Raw genomic sequence first — 21,970 nt, forward strand, 5'->3', positions numbered from 1 at the left:
GTAACTCACAACTCTTTTCTAGAAAGTTTCTTTTAGAATTCTTTATGAAATGCTCCTGAAATTTCCCTTAGGCATGGCATAGCTTTTCTTTACTTGACATTCCTCTTCCTTGGTGTGTCTAATTTGTCCTAAACTTCCAATGAAGATGCTGCTGATGACCACTGAGGTTCTGCAGACACTGCTCGGATGCCTATGGGAAGTCCAAAATCTTCTGACCTTTTAAAATTCAGAAGGTCATTTTCTGCTTAAGGGAGGGGGAGGAGAAGATAGAGCTCTCTTCAGTCCTCCCCACAAGCAATCTCACCACTGGAATTTGAAATTCTTACCTGGCTTGCTAGTTTATCCAAGCCCCACAGGGTGTGACTGATTCTTCAATCCCAAAACTGGGCAGTATCATTTCATTTTATTCAATGTCTGGACCAAATTGGTTAAGGATTTTGTCAAACTACTCTAAAGTCTTCAATTGGTTGATTGAATCCATAGATGTGTTTCCACCTGATAAAGGTATCAGAGTGGAGAGTTTCTTGTTGACTATTCTATTTGTGGTGACTATTTATTGACTCAATTGATCCCTACCCTTAAACAAGGCATGTGAAGCTGTGTAGTTAGTAAGAACCTGAAGGTATAAAACAGGTGTTGTCCAATCCATAGCCGGTGGGCAGCATGTGACCCTCAAAGCCCATTCATGCAGCATTATTACATTTTATGATTATACTCATGGGTAATATGGGCAACACTGTGGTTATAAATAAATATTAAATACTATATTTGACCCTTGACAACTTTTTGTTGGGTGATACACCCCAAAAGAGTGAAAAGGTTGGTATAAGACATAGAATGTCAGAACTATAAAGAATTTTTGATTATAAAGCACAGCATTTTAGAGTAGTATTCAAGCTTAGAACCAAGAACACATACCGTGAGAGCTGGAAAGATTCTTTGAATGTGTAGTATATAATGTGTAAGCTGGAAAAGAAGCACCAAACAAATAATATAAAAGCAGGAAATGACCTTAGAATTGAGAACACAAATAAAAAGCCTAGAAATAAGTTTAGTACATAGAAAATAGGGTATCAAAGTGGGAAGGGTTCTCAAAAGAGAACATAGAGTGTCAAAGCTGGGAAAAAGCTTAGACTATTAAACATGGAATGGGAGAGGCTACATCAGATAGAGAAAATGGTATGTCAAAGTAGGAAGGGACATCAGAAGGGAGAACGTAGAATGCTAAAACTGAAAGAAATATAGAATATTGAACATGGAATATTAGAATTGAGGATATGTTAGATGAAGGACACAGGTCAAAGCAGTCAAACCACTTTGAACAGAAACGAGAATGTCAGAACTGTGGTGTAACTCATAATTTAGGTACTGAGTTGGAGGTTGCCTTAGATCATATGGTGTCAGAGATGGAAAGGATCTTAGGACACATAATACCTAAAGTCCAATCTGAAAAATAAAAACACATAGGATGTGGGATATCAGAAGATAGAAAGAACTTTGGAAAATGGACTACAGAAAATCAGAGTTGGAATGAAGCTTGAAATTTTAAACAGAGAATGTTAAAAGTGGAATAAACTTTGGAACCAAGAACATAGAATATCAGAACCAGAAAAACTTAGATAAAATAATACTGAATGTTAGATATGATCTTAGACAAAAAACATAAGATGTGAGAGTTGGTAAGAACCTTAAAATATAGAATGGCAAAGGGAAAGATAACTTAACAACCAAAAATATAGAAGGTCAGAGTTGGAAAAGACCTTTCATCCATCCATCCATTCATCCATCCATTATATATATATATATATATATATATATATATATGTATATATACATATATATATACATACATACATATATATGTCTCTCTATATATAATAGAAAATTTGAGTTAATAGAAACTTTTGAATATAGATCCTAGGATATAAGAGCTGTAAATAACTAGAAAAGAGAACAAAACTTGTTAGAGCTGTACAGAACCTTAGAAGAAAAAACATAGAATGTCAAAGCTGTAAAAATTAGAATATCAGACTACCTGCCAAAATGGTTGATTGAATAGAAATCAGATTGCTTGGTTGCTCCCACCAACTCCAGAAAATTCCAGATTATATCATATCAAACAATGATTAAAAAAACGAATGTGAATGATAGTGATTTTTTTTCCACCCCAGAATAGAATAAAAAGTTCTTCAGAAGCCCAGGTGTGATAGAAAAGGAGCAGTATTGCTAGAGCTGGAAAATGTGTAACTGGAAGGCAGCAGGAGCAGAGGGCTCCCTTGAGGAGCCTCAGCATGGGGGCCTTAGAAACTCAGGGGAATGGCAACAGGCAGCATGGATCCAACCACTGTAGGATTGCAAGTCTCAGTCTGGTATATCATAGACTCTGGGGCTCAAAGATAACTAGCAATCTCATCTGTAATACCATAAAGGGACCTGAAGTTTTAACATTTTGGACTCAAAGATTCAGGGGGCCTAACTCTAAGAGGTAGAGGTCAGTGCCTTCCACCAAGGTATTTAGGGTAAGAGCAAGTAGGGCCAATTATCCCATTTCAAAGTGCAGTCAGAAAAGGACCTGACCCTAGGACAAAGACCAGTTCAAAAACTAAAGAGACTGGAGAGATGAGTAAATTAGAGAATATATTAACTAGCTTAAAAAACATATTGCCAAGGGCAGCTAGGTGGCACAGTGTATCAATAGAGCACTGGCCCTAGAGTCAGGAGGACTTGAGTTCAAATTTGAACACAGACACTTAATAATTGCCTAGCTATGTGACTTTGGGCAAGTAACTTAATCCCACTGCCTTGCAAACCCCGCCCCCCCAAATGAAAGCAAAAAAAATATTGCCAATCCAACTCCATAACAACTGTAAGAAAAGTTCAAAGTAAAAATAATGTATTTGCCATAGGACTACATGAATACTGAGGAGAAATGATACAAGAGATTAAAAAATATGAAATAAATGTTCTTGATGAAAGAATTGCTTAAAAGAGAAGGTGGCAACCTTTATCAATAGAATTTCTCAAAATTAGAACAGAATTAGCATTTCTCTATGAGACGGTAAGAAATATTAAAATAGAATCAAAAGACTAAAAAAATCGAATAAATGTAATATATCTGATATCAAAAATAACTACTCTTGGAAACAGATTATGGAGATAATCATTGGATCAGAGTATCAAATGAGATAATAATTAGAAAGTATGCATTTTGAGTTAGGAAATGCTATATAAATCTTAGTTATTATTAGGTCAAAGGATCTGAACAAAGACCAATTTTTAGAAGAAATCAAAGATATCAATAGTCACATGAAATGCTCTAAAATCATTACTGATTAGAGAAATTCAAATTAAAATAACTGAGACACAACCTCACACCTACCAGATTGACTCAGATGACAAAAAAAGGAAAATGACGGATGTTTGAGGAGGATGTGGTAAAACTAGGACATGAATACCCTGTTGGTGGAGTTGTGAACTGGTTCAACCTTTCTAGAGAACAATATGGAACTATGCCAAAAGACTTATAAAATTGGTCATACCCTATGATCTAGCAATATCCCAAAGAGATAAAAAGAAAAGGAAAAGAACCCACATGTATAAAAATATTTATAGCAGCTCTTTTTGTGGTGACAAAGAATTGGAAATTGAAGCAATGCCCCTCAAATGGGGAATACTTGAGGAAGTTGTGGTATATGATTGTGGTGGAATACAATTGGGTTATAAGAAATGATGGGGTTGGTTTAAAAAAACTTGGGAAGACTTATATGAACTTAAAAGTGATTTGAAAAAACCAAGAAAATATTGAGCACGATAGCAACTAAACTGCAACAATGATCAACTGAGAAAGACTTGGCTTCTCCAATCAATGAAATAATTGAAGATCTAAAGGTCCACTTCCATCCAGAGAGAGAACTAATGAACTATGAGTTCAGAATGAAGCATATTTTGGAATTTTATTGTTTTTTTGCTTTTCTTGTTTGTTTTAGCAACAACAACAAAACATCCCTTCAAAATATTAATGTCTTCCAAGTATCCTTTAGGGAAAATCAGAGGTTTGGGGGGAAGAGGAATCCCCAGAGTCTGTTCTTAGGGTTTGAAGAAGGGAAAGAGATGTGAGGGGGGAAGGGGAAGGAAAAGGAAGGGAATAGAATAAAAATTAATCAGGCATTTACTATGTGCCTGACTCAATACTTAAGTGCTTTGCAAATACCATTTCAGCTGCTCCTCACAATAACTCAGAAACGAAGGTAATATTATTACCTACATTTTACAACTGAAAAAACTGAGGCAAACAGAGATTAAGTGATTCATTTGGGATCACAGAGCTATTAAGTATGGGAAGCCTGTTTTTTTAAAAAATTGTTTTTATTTTCCGATTACATGCAAAGATAGTTTTTAACATTCATTCTTTTGCAAGCTTTTGAGTTCAACATTTTTCTACCACCCTCCCTTCCCTCCCCTCCAACCCTGGCAGCAAACAATCTGATATAGATTGGACATGTACAATTGTGTTTAACAAATTTCTAAATATAGTCATGTTGTGAAAGAAGAAGAAGAACTAAGGGAGAAAAACATGAGGAAAGAAAGAAAAATACAAAAAAAATTTAAAAAGTGAATATAACATGCTTTTCTATGCATTCAGAATTCATAATCTTTTCCTCTGGATGTGGATGGCATTATCTTAAAAAGGTCTCTCAAGATTGCCTTTGATCACTGAAATGCTGAAAGGAGCTGTGTCCATCATAGTTGATCATCTCACAATGTTGCTTTTAATGTGTATAATGTTCCTCTGGCTTTGTTCACTTCACTCAACATTAGCTCATTCAAGTCTTTCCAGGTTTTTCTGAAATCCAGCTGTTCATGATTTCTTATAGAACAATAGTACTCCCTAACATTCCTAAACTATAACTTGTTCAGCCATTCTTCAATTAATAGGTATTCTCTCAATTACCAATTCTTTTCCATCACATAAAGAGCTGCTACAACTATGTTTTAACTTGTTGGCATTTTCCCCTTTTTGTGATCTCTTTCCTATTGCTGGATCAAAAGGTATGCACAGTTTTATTGCCTTTTGGCCATAGTTCCAAATTGCTCTCCAGGATGGTTGGACATTGGTTGACAATTCCACCAACAGTGCATTAGTGTTCTAGTTTTCCTATATCCTCTCCAACATTGATCATTTTCCTTTTTTGTCATTTTAGTCAATCTGATATGTGTGAGGTGGAACCTCAGAGTTGTTTTAATTTGCACTTCTATAATCAATAATGATTTCAGCATTTTTTCATATGACTAAAGATAGCTTTTTGGGGGGCAAGGCAATGGGGTTAAGTGACTTGCCGAAGGCCACACAGCTAGGTAATTATTAAGTGTCTAAGGTCACATTTGAACTCAGGTGCTCCTGACTCCAGGGCTGGTGCTCTATCTACTGTACCACCTAGCTGCCCCTGTAGATAGCTTTAAATTCTTCATCTGAATACTTCCTGTTCATGTATTTTGACCACTTATCAATTGGAGGATGATTTCTATCCTTGTAATTCTTTTTATCCTTATAAATTTGACTCAGTTCTCTATATATTTTAGAAGTGAATTCTTTATCAGAAATACTAGCCTTGAAAATTCCTATCTTTCTGCATTCCTTCTAATCTTGATTGTATTGTTTTTTGGGGGGGCAAAACTTCTAAATTTAATGTAGTTGAAATTATCCATTTTGCAATTTATTGTGTTCACTGGCTCTTCTTTGACATAAACTCCCCATTGCATAAATCTGACAGATAGACTATTCCTTGTTCTCCTATTTCACTTATGGTATTACCCTTTATGTCTAAATCCTGTACCCATTTCAGGCTTAACTTGGTCTGTGCCTACTTTTTACCATACTATTTTCCAGTTTTCCCATACTGTCCAAGATGGAAGGCACCTTGGGATATAGAAACATCAAAACCGAGAGGGCCTTTGGAATTCAGTTTGGAAGACCTTAGTGTCCATCTAGTCTATCCTCTGATTTTACAGAGAAACTCTTGAGACCCAGAATGGGACTGTGATTTGCTCAAGATTGCATCCTTCCTTCATTTGTGATCAACAGCCTTTTCCGAATTTTATAAAAGAGAAAATGGAGAGTATTAAAGTCACCTGTATTTATCTCAGCAGGATACTTGAGTCATGCTGGTTGGCCAGCTCAGCTCAGAAATTGTAGCTGGCTACTTCCCAAATCTCTTTACCTTTCATTCTCTTCTCAGGAAACTTACTGCACAGGGTGAGCCTCATGCCAAAGACCCCATTTATCACTTTTTCAGATTTGGATTCTTCTTCCTTTCATTGGGATGGAACAAGTAGTGCCTAGAGGCTGAGATATGAGAATAGCATCACTCTTTGGGATGGTGACAGTAATGATAATGGTGATAATGACCAGATGATGTCAGTGGGGATGGTGATGGTAATGATAGTGATAGAAGTTAGAAGTACCAACACCTGTTGCATTTTAAGTACCACAAAGAACTTTCTTAACAGCAACTCTGTGAGACAGAGCATTATTTTCACCTTCCAGCTTTTTGATGTTTTCCTTAAAAATGCAGGGACCAGATTTGAAATCATTATCCTAGTTTTTGTCTGATTATGTGAGAGGACTATAGGACTGTCACCTCCCTTGTTGTTGGCATGAGGTCTCCGTGAATAAATCAAATTTTACTATCTGTTTTTGGACTAACACATCTCACTCTTTACTCATCTTGAACTTTCAGTCCACTAAGATCCCCAAATCTTTTTTTTTTTTTGGCATACCATCTAAGTATGCCTAACCAGGTTTCTTGAAATTCATTCTAAGATTCTTTCCAAGCCAATACTGACTTCAAACAAAGGTCCTTTTGAAATTTTTATTTCTTTTTTTTGAGATGGTCTACAGCTCTTTTATTTTGTTTTAATTTTTCTTTTTTGACAGGGAAACAGTCTTTTTTTACATAATCATCAATATTAGTCATATATCTTTAAGAATTACTAGGTACATGGCACTGGATTCACCAGCCTTACAGAGGTGGAAAGGACCTCAAAAATCTTCTAGTGCATTCTAGCTCGACATAGGAATCCTCTCTACGACACACATATAATCCAGATTCTCTTTTAAGATTTCTAATGATGTGAAATTCACAAACTTCCACAACAGGAAAATGGAAGGCAAAGAAGGAACATTATCAGAACCTTCTACCCTAGGAGAGCAGGAACAGGATTTGATGCTGCTTTATCCCAAGGCTGCTGTCCCACAAAAGGTTTGGATGGAGGTTGGAAGGCAGAGAGGTCAGGTTGGGAAGAATGGTGTGGGGGTGTGGCCCAGAAGGGAAGCAGGGCAACAAATGCACTTCAGCCAACATTTCAAAGTGTGCTTGTATCCAAAATAGTTGCTTTGTGTGTGGCCCTGGACAAGTTGCTTTCCCTCTCTGGGTTTCTTTTCCTCCTCTATAAAATGAGTGGGTTGAAATAGATGATCTAAGGTCCCTTCTGGCTCTAATCATTAAAGATTCTGTGATTCATCACATGTGTAGGCATGGGAGATGTTATGTTAGTGTGGACAAGAAACAAGTTAAATGCTGCTACAATTTTTCTACCTCAGGATCGGGGTTCCCTTAACCAAATTGTTTGAGGTGATTGAACTCCTTGACTCCCAGGTGAGTACTACCTGGGTTTCACTGGCATATATCCCATTTCCTCTCGCTGGGACAATCTCAATGCCAGGTATCACTAGACTTGAAGTCAGGAAACCTGGGTTTGAGTCCTAACTCCAATAATTAACATTTTAGCTAGTCATTTCCTTTTTTCATTCTTTGATTTCCTCAGGCATAAAATGGGTGACAATGGTGACCTACCTCACTTATCTCACAGATTTGGTGTTAGGAAAGTGCTACAAGTTTTGGGGCTGTTATTATCAACACTATTGTCATCATCGTCATCATTATCCCCCAAAACATCAGCCAACGAGACTCATATTCTAGTCCCCAGATAGCAGAAAGGAGGAAGGTGACCAGGATGGCAAGAAGTTTGGAGACCAAATGATTAGTTGAAGGAACTTGGGCTATCTAACCTAGGGAAGAGAAGATTAAGTGATACTAAAACTTGGAGTTTGGAGACAGAGAGTGGTCATTGAGAAAAGGGAAATAGGCCAGTGTTGCTGGACCCTAGAGTATGTGGAATCAGAAAATTAGTCTGTTAACAAGCATTAATTAGACATTATGCTAAATACTTGGAATCCAAGTATAAGCAGGAAGAAATATAACCCCTATCCTCAAGTTTACATTCTATTGGGGGGGGTGCTAACACAAAAAAGAAAGCTGAAATAAGGGCATAAGGAGGTTACTTCCAATGTGCAAATTCCAGGGCTAGTGAGCTTCTAGTATGAAAGGTGGAGTAGAGTGTAAAACTTCTGGAAAAGCAAGAAGGATCTAGGTTATGGAGGACTTTAAAAGTCAAATGGAGGGTTTTGCATTTGATCTTGGAGCAACTAAGGAGTCACAGAAATTTAACGAGTAGGGAAGGGCTTTCCAAAGATTACTTTGCTGAACGGAGCATGGAATTGAGTCGGGAGATGCATGTGGCAGGGAGACTCACCAACAGGCTATTGCAGTAGTTCAGGGGTGAGGGATTAAGATCCTCCCTAGAGTGGGTGGTGATTATGAGAGTGGAAATAAGGGGTCATAAATGAGAGATGTCAGAGTAAACAAGAGAAGGTAGAATGGACAACAGATTGGAATGAATATAAGAGAAGAACTGAAGATGACACCAAAGTTTGGAGCCTTTGTTGATAAGAGGATGTTGGTACCCTTGTCAATAAAGGGGGAGTTAGGAAGAGGGCATGCCGGGCCAGGGCAGAAAGATAATGAGTTCCATGTTGGATGTGATTTAATGGCCAATGAAACATTCAGTTTGATACCGATGGTCTGGAGTGATTAGTGTTGTGGGACTAGAACTCAGGAGAGAGACTAGGGTCTGGGAACATAGCTTTGGGAAAGCATATCAGACATGATGTGATTACAAAATGAGATAGTTTAGGGAAGATAGATCCCCAGGATAGACCCCCGTGGGGGACACCCATATTTAGTGACTGTGACCTAGAGGAATTTTTATCAAAGGCTACTGAGAAGGAACAGTCAGGCAGGTGGGAGAACTAGAATAGGGAAATATGCTGGGGAAAACAGGTTGGGATGTGATCTCTAAAGAGAGAAGAGGAAGCTCTCTGGGAGTGACTTCAATTTTTTCCAGTGAAATGTTAGGTTAGATACTCAGCTGGGTGCCATGAGGGATGTCTTTGAGTCAGCTAGGATCTCAGTCATGGTTTAAGTAATACATCCTCTATTTACCTTTCCAGAAAGATGAGTCCAGTTACTAGTCCCAGAACCAAGGCCATTCTGGTCTTTAAAGCCCCTTTTCTCCATTGCTCATTGTTGGGCAACCTTCTCCCTTAGAACATTCTGTTTTTTTGGTTGTATAAGAATGCATATGGTTTCTACTTTAGCCCCTTCCTAAGGGTGACTTCCATGAGGATAGGGACTATGTATATATACTCAACCAAAACTGGTAATGTTCCATTTCCTGGCTCCATGCTTTTTCTCGTGTCCTTGCTACATGATACTCCCTGTTGAAATTTTAAGCAAGAACTTCAGAAACCTTAAATCTGCCCAGAAATAGCAGTATAGTACAGTAGCAGCAGTCCTGTGCATCTGGGCTTAAATGACAGCTGGGCATCCTGGGAAAAGTAGTTCAACTTCTCTGGAGTGTCTTACTTTGTAAAATGGGATGACTAAATGCTGCTTTATCTGCCTCCTGAGAGATTGAGGCAAAGTGTTTTAAACTTTGAAATGAAATGGGAATCATTCTCATGAATTTGGCCCATGATGCTTCTGTTGTTATTAATGTGCTTGCCTCCTCCTTCTTACTAGCCTTTGAGCCCCCCACCCAAGATCAGGGGCTGCTTTTTCATTTTTGCATGTACCCTCCCTCAGAGCTATGATAGGTGTTCAGGAAATGCCTCTCGGATGAATTAAAGAAAGAAGGAAAGCTGCAGATCCCACCCCCCTGCCTCCACCCCAGTCACAAAGGAGAGGGGATGCTTCCTTTTCTTCTTCCCAGACATTTCCTTTTTTCTTGGGGGGAGGGAGAGCACAGCAGATTACAGATTTATCAGTGAAATTTAGGAGACTACTCAAACACTTCTAGAAAGGTTGAAGTTATTATTATTTTAATTAATCTCAGCCTTGGCTTGAGTAATGCATCCTGGGTCCTCATTTCAGCTTCATCCCTTATTGGACCTGGGCAAGTCACTGCACAGCTGAGCTCCAGTGTCTTCATCTGTAAAATGGAGAGAATAGTTGTACTCTAGACTCCATAGGTTTGTGGTGGGAGAGGTGTTTTGTGGATCTTAGAGGGCCAGAGAAGAAGTGGAGAGGCTTTGGAGTCTGAGTACCTGGGTTAAAATCCTGCCAGGCACTTACTACCTGGGTGATCTTAAGCCACGAGCCTCAGTTTCCTCATCTGTAAAATCAGAGGGTTAGAAAAAGATGACTGTTAAAGCCCCTTCTGGCTCAAAAGTATAAGATCCCCAAACTGCAGCAGTCAGATGTCTTTGGGACCCCAAGAATGTACTGAAAAGGCTGGTGGTAGCTGTGGAATAAAGGGGAAAATGAACAATTCCAAAAAAGAGAAGCTAAAAAACACTAGGTTTGGAGAAGAGGAATGAACAAACAAATAAACTGGGGTGGGGGGGGGGGAAGCCATGTGAGTTCAAAACCAGCAGACTGTGACTGGACCTCATTCACCAACTCTGGAGAAGAGGCCCCCTGGGAGCATCTTGAGAAAAACAAGTCCAGATCAAACCAGAGGGAACATTGCCATTGATTGAAGGGAGGGAGGTCATGTCCTGGATGCCTGAAACAAATGGAGGGTAAGGAGAGGAAGCAGCACAAAAAGCCCCCAGAGCTGATCCATAAAGTAGAAGGAGAAGGAAGGCAGTGAGGCCAAGCGGGAGGGGGAGGCAGAACAGACCTGGCCATTTGAAAATGAGAGAAGAGTGCCGGAGGCCCACATAGCCTCTGTCGACCTGCATGACTTCCTGCAGGCTGCATATTAGATCACGTGCTCTTAGAGTTAGAAGAAACCACACAGGATGTAGACTAGTCCAAGCCCCATTTTGGCAGGTAGGGAAATCGAGCAGTTAGTGACTTATTCAATGTCACACAGCTAATACACAGCAAAGCCAAGACTTGAACTCAGGATGTCCGACTCGAAATTTAGTGCTCTTGTCACTGTACCCTGCTGCCTCTAAAAAAGGGACTGAGGGTGTTCTAAAAGTGAGGTGACCCCTTCTGGCCCCAGACTGTGCTGGAAACCTCCACCCAATTCTTGCTTTGCTCTTGTTTGTTTTTAACAAGGCAATGGGGTTAAGTGACTTGTCCAAGGCCCATGGCTAGTATCAAGTGTCTGAGATTGGATTTGAACTCAGGTCCTGCTGACTCCAGGGCTGGTGCTCTATCTTCTGCAGCGCCACCTAGCTGCTCCCCTGCACCCAACTCTTTGGTGACATATTCATGGTGCCTGGGCACTTGGGTGGTTGGGTGGGGGACAGGGCCTCAGTGGAGGGTCACTGCCTTCAATCAACCAATCAGACAATCAACATACATTTATTAAGCACCTGCCATGTCAGGTGCTGGAAACACAAATACAAAAATGAGCTAAACCCTGCTCTCAAGGAGCTTACATTCTACTTGCTGTGGGACAGTGGGGGATGCCCCTCCCCACCAAGGAACTCTCTCAGTCAGTAATACTTAGCTTGTCTCTGCTCCAATTTCGGGGGAAAGCCAATTGATGTTCCCTAGAGCATGAAAGGGGCAGCTGGGATGAAGTGAAGAGAGCACTGTCCTTGAATTTACAAGACCTGGTTTTAAGTCTTAATTCAGCTACTAACTTGGGCAAGCTGCTTCTCAGCCTCAGTTTCCACTTCTGTCAAATGAGAAGAATGTTTGAAGGACCCACCTCACATGGTTCTTGTGAGGATGGGCTTTTCTCATTGATTAAAAAGGAAATCGGTTTCCCCTCCAAGTCTTCTGGTCCCTGCCCTGTCTTATCCAAACTAAGGACTCTGGTGTCTTGGTCCATGGGCATTCAACTGTCTGGACTGGGCTCTCTCCTTTTGGGCCCTTGATTCACACCCCCCCCCCCAAATGAACACAAACACACATGCAAAGGCACACCACAACACAACCACAAACCCACAAACTAGAACCACAAATAGCTAGAGGGCTTCTAGCTGGACCTCCCCCCACCCCCACGCCAGGACTTTTTCAGATGCTGTTGGCTGGGGCTGGGGCAGTAGCGGACCTGCTCTTGGAGGAGAGGGCCTGCTTCAGGCGCCGCTTCAGGTCCTGCATGTTGGGGGACTTGGGGCGGGCCAGGTGGATGCCCCTGCGCTTTTCCACACAGACACTGCTGCAGGCACCAGCATTGGGGTTGGCATTGGCATTGGCACTGGCACTAGGGCCAACACTGGGGCCACTGCCACTACCCCCAATGCGGCCCACCAGCTGGCACAGCTGCTGGAAAGCATCGTTCACGCTGTCGAAATTCTCCCGGGCAGACACCTCTGAGTAGCTGCCACCTAGCTCCCCAGCCAGCTGCTCCCCCTCATCCGAGGACACTTGGCGGGCCCTAAGCAGGTCACCCTTGTTGCCCAACAGCAGCAGGGGGATGTTGGCATTGGGGTGAATCTTGCGGATGTGCTGGTAGAGGGGCCGGATGATGCGGTAGCTAGCATGATCGGTGATGGAGTAGACGCACACGAAACCATCCGCCCAATAGATGGAGCGGTTCACCTGCTCCTGGCAAACGATGACCTCGCTATTCTCCTGTGTGGAAAGCAAGGGCAGAAAGGGGGGAATGGGAGGGAGAGAAGCCTAGTTAAAATTGTAGCAGAGCAGAATGGATTAAAGACAGGGTGAGATTCTCAGACCCCAAATCAGGGTCTACCCATCACCTCCTGCCTGAATGATGGTAATAATCCCTGCCATCTACTCCAACCAACAGACATCCCTTCTACACCTCCTCTTGTCCTGGGGATGCAAAGTCACATATCAGTCTATTCTCTCAAGAGTTTGTATTCTGTTGGGGTGAGGTACAGAGACCAGACCTCAGTTTGAGTCTATACACACAGAAAATTAAATAAAGGCATACTAATTTGAGAAGAGAATAGTAACAATTGAGTAGGGGAGCAGAGCAGGTTTCCTGGAGGAGGTGGCACATGATCTGAGTCTTGAAGGAAGGTGAAGCTTCCAAGAGGCAGAGGTGAGGAGGGAGAGCATTCCAGCATGTGACAGTCTATACACAGAATGCTGAGCTTGGAGCCAGCTTTAGTAAGCTAGTTTGAAGTATGGGGAGCCTAAGTGTATGAAGGGGAATACTAGGAAATCCATTGAGGAGGACAGTCTAGGAAGAGTTGTGTTACCTAATGGAGGAGTGTCTTCAGAAGCAAGAAGTAAAAGTTTATAAATGACATGATCAGAGCTGTACATAGCAAGATTCTTTGGGGTTCTTATGTGGAGGCTGGATTGCAAGGAGAGACTAGAGCAGCTTTGAGTTTGTGAATTTGGATGACTTAAAGGATGGGGGTGGTTAGTTTTCCTAACCATTTCAGATCTTTCCTATTGTCAACTCATCCTTCACCCAGAGGGCAAAGGGAACTTCTTAAGGTACAGGCCTGACCATGTTCCTCCTCTCCCCTCACTTCTTTGGTAGTTCCTTTGGGTTTTTAGGGTCAAATCTAACATCCTTAGCTTGGCTTTGGAGGCCCTTCCCAACTTGGCTGCCATCTCCCCTAGGAAGGTCTTTTGAAACCTCAACGGAAGAGCTGAGCTCATATGACTTCAAGTCCTCTTTGCTCTCACCGTGCCTCTCTTGCTGTTTTGTACTTGAGCAAACTACTTTCCACTCCCAGAGAATATTACCTAAAATCCTTTTCTTCCTTCACATCTCAGCTTGGTTGAGGTGTCTTGGGGAAGCAAGGCCTAGTCTTCCAGCTCTCTTCCTCCTTGAATCTTTCCAGAACCCTTAGCCCAGTTTCATTTTGGTCCTATAATTCTTTCCCTTGAATCATATTTATCTGAGTCCTGGAATTTCAGGGATCAGCTAGGACTTCCCAAATGTGACCAAGAAGCCCCTACATCTCTCGCTCCCCAAATGGTTGTTCTTTCTAACTGAAATCTGGAGGCCTCCAGTGAAGAGGAGTCTACTGCTTCATTGAGGAGAAAACCCTTGGTTTTGGCCTCTGGGGCTGAGTAGAGCCACCATCTCGATTCTCTTTTCAACTTAGCAAGGAATTGTATAGCCTCTTATCTTCCTTCTTAGATGGTAACTGTGAGGTCAGAGGCTATATATACAGTGCTACCAGCTTTAGTCCCTCCATGCCTTGCCCCAAGGTAGATGTAAAAAACATACTTGTTAAATTGATGGAAGAATATTCTTACTGCAAGGGGCTGGAGACTCTTCCAGAAGAGAGAGAGCCCAGAGTCAAGGTCATTGGGCACCAACGTGGGAAGGCCTCACCTATGACTAACTAGACTGAGGCCATTGATGTCTAAGGCGGAGATTTTCATCTGATACTATCCTCCCTTATCTTCCCATGCATACATCCATTCCTTTGGCTGACTGAGATTAAAAAGAAGTTCCTGCTCTGAATGACCCCACAAACCTTCTTCCCTGGAAGTCCCTTGTGGTTCTATCTATTAATGGGATTTTTCACTAGAACCAGCTGGGTATCAGATGGGAGGGGCACTGGCAACATCCCAGATAGAATTGTCTATTCAGAAAATGCAAAGACCCATCAAACTCATTTTCTCTTGTTTTGGTTTTTGGAAGAAATGTCTTGGCAAGGGATAATTATGGAGTTTACCAGTCACTGCCCAAGTCCTGGGATGGCATCCCACACATGACCCTCACTTCCTCCCCCCACCCCAGTAAGTGACTTCCCTTAGCTGTCAGATTTGAACATTTATGGTAGGCTGAAGTTCTGACAAAGCTCATTGGCTTTCCTCTTCCCACTCACTCCTGACCATTGCTATCACTCAGTTCCCATACTTTCCTCCTCCTCTCCCCCTCCTCCTCCATTGCATCCTCCTTCCTCCTCATTTCTCAACCCATCTATCTTAGTTCAAGATCCTTCTCCTCTTCTCTTCACCTCCTCCATCTCATCTGCATTCACTTTCATTCCCTCATCTTCCTTTTGATTCTTTCCCTTACTTACTAATCCCTCATTTTTTTTTTGTATCTCCCTTCCCCTCACTCCCAATTCCCTCTCCTCACTTCAACCCTTCATCTTCTCCACTCACTTTCCATCCCTCTCCAACTCTCTCCCATCTCACTACCTCAAATCTTCAAGCCTCTCTGAACCTTGACCTTTGGGAAGGAATCAAACCATCGTGAGAACTAAACATATTCTAGGCCTGGACTCCTCCCTCTCCTTTTGCATTTGACAATGACTGTTGGCTGCCCTAGTGGCTGTGGACCTGGGTGGGGAGGTCACTTGGGTGAAAAAAATGTGACTTTCCTGTACCCTTCCTACTGCAACCCAGTGATAGGCTGGAAAGACAGGGGCCAAGGGCAGTGGAGAAAACATTCAGGGCCATGCTTTTCTTTTTAAAAGAAAGAACTAAGTCCATGAATAGGACTGAAAGGGAATTCCTTGTGGTTTCAAAGAGATGACCATTTTGGTCAACTCTCTGGGTACCTATGTGGGTTCTGGGCTAGAGTGGTCAATGGGGGCAGTCGCCTTGGCCCCTGTGTTTCAAAGGTCTGCTGATAAGGTGCTGACTGCAGAGGTGCTCCAGATTCTTTTGGTCAATCAGCATGGGTCTCCCAGGTATTCTACTGAGGGAACATGAGGCCAGGCCCAGGGCAGAGGATCTAATGGGTTTGACCACCTCTTTTGGTCTCTACCATCTTTATCCCCAGGCCCTTAGACTAAAGTCTTGAGCCCTTGCTGTGCTCCCAAAGTGCCCCAAGGTGATTTCCTGCCTCATCTATTTATGTTTTGGATGTCTACCCAGCTAAGAGATCAGCAAAAAGCCAAAGAGTTCCAAGAAGGAAGCTCTTACCTCCAGGGCCACATAGGGGGTGTCCTGAACCTGGAGAGAGATTTCTTCCCCATCCAGGGTGAACTGGCGAGAATACAAGGAACCTGATGGAGGAGACATCACAAAAGAATATGAAGATCACCAGATCAAGAGAAATCAGGAGGTTGGGGATGGGGCAGTTGCTCCTGCCTCACTGTGTGACTTTGGGAAAGTCACCAGCCCTCTTTGGCCAGATTCCGTTTGATCTGTAAAATGAGGCAGGTTGAGCTAGATAACGGACCTCTAGGGTCTCTTTAGCCCTTGCATGCCAGCTTTGGGGAAATGATCCAGCTCACAAAATTCATGACTTGGGCTCAAAACTCAGATGGCATCTCTGTTAAGGAGAACAAATAGCCTGAGTGGGAAGAAGCCCTTGTGATTGGCTGCTCAGAGACCCCCTTGTCAGGCTGAGTCAAAGTTGCCATTTACCTAGGGGGTAGGCGGCAGTAATCTTGAAGGAAGCAATTGACAGATGCTAAATCACTGAGACTGGGGTGGGGGGAGTGGGGATGTGAAGCAGGAGGCTCACTGAGCCAACCTAGGGTCATGGGGAGAAAGCAGAGCCTAAGCAAGGGGAACGGGGGCAGGGGAGGCCCAGTTGGGCTCCTGGCTGCCTATGCCAGGAGAACTATGCCAGCACACAAAAGTGCCAATCTGCAGAAACCAGAGGGTGTTCTTTTGGGACACCTTTTCCAACTCTTTCTGGAGAAAGACTTGGGAGCAGGAGATGGGGGCTGGGTGGAGAGGCACCAAGTTAAAGGTCACTTTTCCCAAGGAAGCCCAGTATGGTGGCCCATTCCAAGGGTGTCAGGCTTTAGAGTCAAGAGACTTGAGTTTGAATCCTGACTCACAGACTTATTAGTTCTAGGACTACTTTACTAACCCAAGTCTCAGTTTCCTCATCTATAAAATGGGAATACAAATATTTAAGACTACCTACCTCAGAGAATAGCTTTGGGAATGCACTTAGCCATCCTTAAAGGGCTGTAGAAATGGGAGTTTGTCTGTTCTCCTTACAAATAAACACTATAGACATTAGACAAGCCCCGATTAAAAAAAAAAGCAGGCAGTGTGGGAGGCAGGAAGACCTGGGTTCAAGTCCTGCCTCTGACATCTACAGGCTGTATAGCCCTGTAGCTTTTCAGAGTCCCAGGCAGGCAATTCTCAATGATCATAAGTTATGGAGGACTTCCTAATCAATCTACACTGGTGGAGGGTGTTTTTCAACACCAATAAAAAATGATAGGTCTGATTTTCCCCTTCACAGCATACCCTTTTGGACACTGTCTTAGCAATAAGGTGATGCAGTGGATAGAGCACCCAGGTTGGAGTCAGAAAAACCCAAATTTAAATCCCAGTAGCTGTGTGGTCCTGGGCAAGTCACTTCACTTCTGTCTGCCTCGGTTTCCTCAACTGTAAAATGGGCATGATCATAGTGCCTGCTTCCCAGGATTGTTAGGAGGATTAAATGTATATTTGTGAAGAACTTAGCCCAGTGCTTGGTCCACTTAATAAATGGTTATTTCCTTCTTATTCCCACTATCTGCATGTATGCCTGCATGTTTATATATATATAAATATATATATATATGTATATATATATATATACACACATATAAATATATACATCTAAGCCATATCTCTCCTTGATTGTCCTTTTTAGAAAGTCTGAGAGTGCTTTTGTTCCCTTGGGAAGAGACCTTTGGGTCTTTTGATGAGCATGCCCAGACTGAAATACTGAGGAATGCACCTGACTTTGGGGGCCTTCCCTGATCCCAGAATGCCTTGGCTGCACGGTGGTTGCTAAGGTTGCAAGCTGTTGCTACGGGCCAACCGATTCCCTGCGTGGATCATCCTGGATTGTTTGCCTTCATGAGGGGTGAAGTCACCCAATTCTCATGCATCTGACAACGTGACTGCTCCTCTCCTCTTCCCTCACTGTGGCCATTGGCTGGACCAGGAGAAGGGTGGTCCACTGAGGTTGAGGGAGGCAACTCACTTCTTTGGATTCTTTGGCCAGCCTGGTCAAGAGGACCATGGGCAGGAAAGGAGATATGGGCAATAACAGGGAAAAACCTAGCAAGAAATAACTAAATAAACCTCCTGAAGCAGAGAGGAGGCAGAGAGCAAGTGTGGGAATGGGTCCTGGCAAAAAACAGGCCAAAAGGGAGCATCTGACTGTTGAACATGAATGAGGCTTATGTGGTCACAGTGATCCTAATATGACAATATATAAATAACAATGATATTAACAGTGGTACTAATAACTTGGAGTGCTTTCCTCCAAAAACAACCCTGCGAGGGAGGCAGGACATATATTATGAGTCCCTTTTTCCAGATTAGAATACTAAGGTTCAGAAACAGAAAAGATCAGTACCTAGTGAGTGCAGTCACCAGGATAATATGGCTGTCAAAAGAGCCTTTGTGGTCTGTTCTAGGACAATGGTTGGTAATTTCAATGCTCTTCAAACAATTTGAGACAGCTAGGTATGAGGGAGCAGAGTCCCATGGAATCAAAGCACTTACTGCTAGAAAGGTCCTCAGAAATCAACTAACCTAACCCAACCCCCTTCAGTTTGCAGAGGAGGAAACTGAGACCCCGGGAGGGGAAGTGACTTACCCAAGGTCCCACAGTACTCAAACAGCTGAGTCAGACTTAGAATCTGACATTCTGAGTTGAAAACCACTATGCCACATAAGCTCCCTTGTAATCCTCCCCATTCTACATATATGGCCACTGAAGTGATTTGCCCATGGGAGAGAATGACCTGCTGGTTCCTGGCCCAATACTCTAGCTGGGTTTCTATGGAAGGGAAACCCCAGACCATCTGGGAGTGGGCAGAGAGCCAGTTGGCCATGAACTGAATGGGTGCGTGTCCTTGCCCTGCTGGACCTGATGTCTTTGCTGGCTCATGCCAGCTCAAAAGCTGTGAACCCCAGAGTCTGTGATCTCCCCCCACCATTCCCCATCCCACTCCCCTCCCCAGCTGCAAGGGGCTTCCAAACCTGCTGAACCCCTGAGGCTTGAGCCAACAGTCTCACTTCTTGGGCTCACCACCTTGGAACCTTGGCTTGCTTTGTCAATCTTTCATAAGCACAAGGCCCTCATCCTCTAGTGGGGAAAGAAGACATACGCTGAGTGACCTCGAGGACCCTGAGGCCCTCTGGGACTTTGGGCTTTTCTCTTTTCTTGGGAGGCTAGGCCAGTGGCGTTTCTCTGGGTCCTCACTCACCCCCTCCCTTCACCCCTTTTCTCAGTAGGATGGGAAGGGGGGAAGAAGGGGAGGAGATGGCTTGCTGGCCTCGGTGGAATGGGGGTGGGGTGAGAGTTTTTCCACTATGAATCAAAGGCTGCCCCAGGGGAGCTGGGGGAAGGGCCCAGGCAGAAGAGGGGAGGTTCTGGCCCCTTCAGGGTCCAGGAACTGGATGGACTCACCAGTGTTGGCCTCATAGTCGCCAATAAATCTCTTGGTGAGGAAACGGACCACCAGGGCTGCAAAATAAGGCAAAATCACACTTTGGTTCCTAGGGAGAGGGACTGCCCAGTCCCTGAAGTTAGGGATTTTCATTGCCTCTCTGCTCTTCAGCAGGACTGTTGTCCTGGGCTGGGCCAGCCTCTGGGCTCCCAAAGAAGAAGGGGAGGGAGTTCTCTCTGGGGTTGGGAAGTGTCCTGTTGACTCAGCTAAAAAGAGAGCCCCTACTTTTTCTAAATTCTCCCAAGCTCAGGGGAAGTCACATAACCCTCCACCTCCAATTTTCCAGCTGTGTTCCAGTTTTGACAAATGGCCTGGGGCTTTGGGTTCCCTTCACCTCCCCTAGGTCCTTCAATCTCCCTTGGCCCTGGAACCATTTTAGACCTTGGTGACTCTTGTCTTTGCAAAGACAGCCATTGGGGGAAGGGGAAATCATCTGAATAGGGTGTAGAGTAGGGAGTCAAAAGTGAGCTGGGAGAAAGGGGTGTCAAGTCAGATTGAAGAATGGGGTTATCAGTGTTAAACCTTGGGGGGCGGTGTCAACTGCGATCCTGGAGGGGCGATGTCGTGCTGAGCCTGGGGTGGTGTACGAGGGAGCGTCTAGTCTGAGGGGGTGTGGTTAGGGCTGAAGGGGTGTAGGCGCTGAGCACGGGGGCAGTGTTGCCACTGGGGTGTGTGTGTGGAGGACAGAGGTGAGGTGGGGGGAGGCAGAGCTAAGTTTAGGGGGTAATATGAGAGCTGAGCTGGGGGAAAGGTGTCAGCTCCGAGTTGAAGAAGGGGAGGGTCTCAGTGCTGAGCTTGGGGTGGGGATGTCTGAGTTTAGCCTGGGGGGGGGGTCACTGAGCACAGGGAGGGATGTGTGTCTGTCAGAGCTGGGGAGGGGGGAAGCAGGGCTAAGTTTAGGGGGTAATCTGAGAGCTGAGCTAGGGGAAAGGGTGTCAGTTGAAGAAAGGGGGTGTGTCAATGAGGAGCCTGGGGGTGTCAGCGCTGAGATGAGAAGGGGGGGATGGCACTAGGGTGGGGTGGAGTATAAGGGCTGATTCTTGAGGGATATATGTCGTCGCTGAGCTAGGAGAGGGGAAATCAGTGCTGACCACAGGAGGATATCAGCGCTGAGAAACCGGGCCCCAGCGACCATCCTGGGGGTGGTATAAGGGAAGATTCTGGGGGAGGGGTATGTCAGCAACTGCTTTAAGGGGGTGTGTCCAAGCTGGGCCTGGGGGGGATGTCAGTGTTGAGTGAGGGCATCAGCGCTGAGCCGGGGGGGGGGGGGGCGGTAAAACGTCAGCTTTGAGGTGGGGGGGAATGTCACAACTGAGTAGGGAGGGAGTCAAAGTTAAATTGGGGGGGCAGTTAATGTGGGAGCGGAGCTGGGGGAAAGGGGTTTCAGTTCTGAGTTGAACAAGGGGTGAGAGTTGAGGGGGATGGGGTTTTAGAGCTAAATAGAGGGGACCATCACAGGGCTGACCCTCCAGACTGTGTCAGCTGAGGGGGCTGTAGGAAGGAGTCTAGGGGGAGGGTGCTAGCGCGGAGCAGATGCCCCCCTCCTCTCTCAATCCTCCAGTCACCTGGGCCACCTGTTAGGCGGCTCTTCCCCGCCACCCCACCCCTTGCCCAACCGCACAGCAAAGGTGCTGGGACTGACAGGTCCCGGAGCACCGCGGCCCTCTGCACCCGCCGCCTCCGCTCTTCCCCTCCCCCAGCCAGCCCCGGCTTCAGCGTCTGCCCGCTTCCCGCAGCCCCCCTCCCCAGTCCCCGCCCCCCCTCCCGGGGCCCCCACCCGCCCCGCTCCCCGCCCCCCCTTCGGGCCGTACCAGTCTTGCCGACGCTGCTGGCCCCCAGCACCACGATCTTGATGGTCTTGCCGGGGGGCGGGCAGACGGGCCCGGGGCACTCGGGGATGGGCACCAGGAGAAAGTTGGTGGAGTAGGGCGCTATGGCCGAGGTGGAGAAGTGCCACATGGTCGCGGGAGGCGGGAGGCGGCGGTAGCGGCGGCTCAGGCAGCAGCGGCAGCGGCAGCGGCCTGGCTCAGTGGGGCCGGCGGCGGGGCCCCGGGCCGGCGGCGGCGGCGGCGGCGGCAGAGACGGCCCGACGGCCGGACGGCCCGCGGCGGCGGCGGCGGCGGCACAGGAGGCTCTCCCGGCCTGGCCCAGCGTGCCGACTGCGCCAGCTGCGCTGGCACCTCCCGGAGCTGCTCGGGCCCCCCCCCCCCCCCGGCCCTGCCCTGCCCTCCCCTCCCCGGGGCGAGCCTGCCCGACTCGGGCCGCCGCCGCTGTGGCAGCCGCGGGGCCGAGGCGTCTCGGGCCCGGGCAGCCTCTCCCGCGCCCGCCCACGGCCAAGTTGAGCAGCGAGCGCGGCTA

At 45.2% G+C, this 21,970-nt stretch overlaps 1 protein-coding gene across 1 annotated transcript; it reads right to left on the minus strand.

Annotated features, from left to right (window-relative positions):
• Positions 1-10,537: 10,537 nt before the first annotated feature.
• LOC141499854 (ras-like protein family member 11A-like) lies at positions 10,538-21,651 on the minus strand. Its single transcript, XM_074202626.1, has 4 exons — positions 21,424-21,651; positions 19,573-19,629; positions 16,119-16,201; positions 10,538-12,878 (listed from the first exon to the last, which is right to left on the minus strand). Exons 1-4 carry the CDS (start codon positions 21,569-21,571, stop codon positions 12,318-12,320), a joined length of 849 nt encoding a protein of 282 aa, XP_074058727.1. The 5' UTR covers positions 21,572-21,651; the 3' UTR covers positions 10,538-12,317.
• Between the last annotated feature and the right edge of the window lie 319 nt (positions 21,652-21,970).

The sequence above is a fragment of the Macrotis lagotis genome, chromosome X (genome assembly GCF_037893015.1).
Source record: "Macrotis lagotis isolate mMagLag1 chromosome X, bilby.v1.9.chrom.fasta, whole genome shotgun sequence".
NCBI classification, from domain to species: Eukaryota; Metazoa; Chordata; class Mammalia; order Peramelemorphia; family Peramelidae; genus Macrotis; species Macrotis lagotis.

What these genes read in the sequence shown, in the direction of transcription:
- LOC141499854 (XM_074202626.1), bottom strand. Translation starts at nt 21,571, where the DNA reads ATGTGGCACTTCTCCACCTCGGCCATAGCGCCCTACTCCACCAACTTT. An exon ending in CAGCAGCGTCGGCAAGACTG is followed by an intron (nt 19,630 to 21,423) that starts GTACGGCCCGAA and finishes CTTATTTTGCAG; the next exon opens with CCCTGGTGGTCCGTTTCCTC. An exon ending in CGACTATGAGGCCAACACTG is followed by an intron (nt 16,202 to 19,572) that starts GTGAGTCCATCC and finishes CTCCTCCATCAG; the next exon opens with GTTCCTTGTATTCTCGCCAG.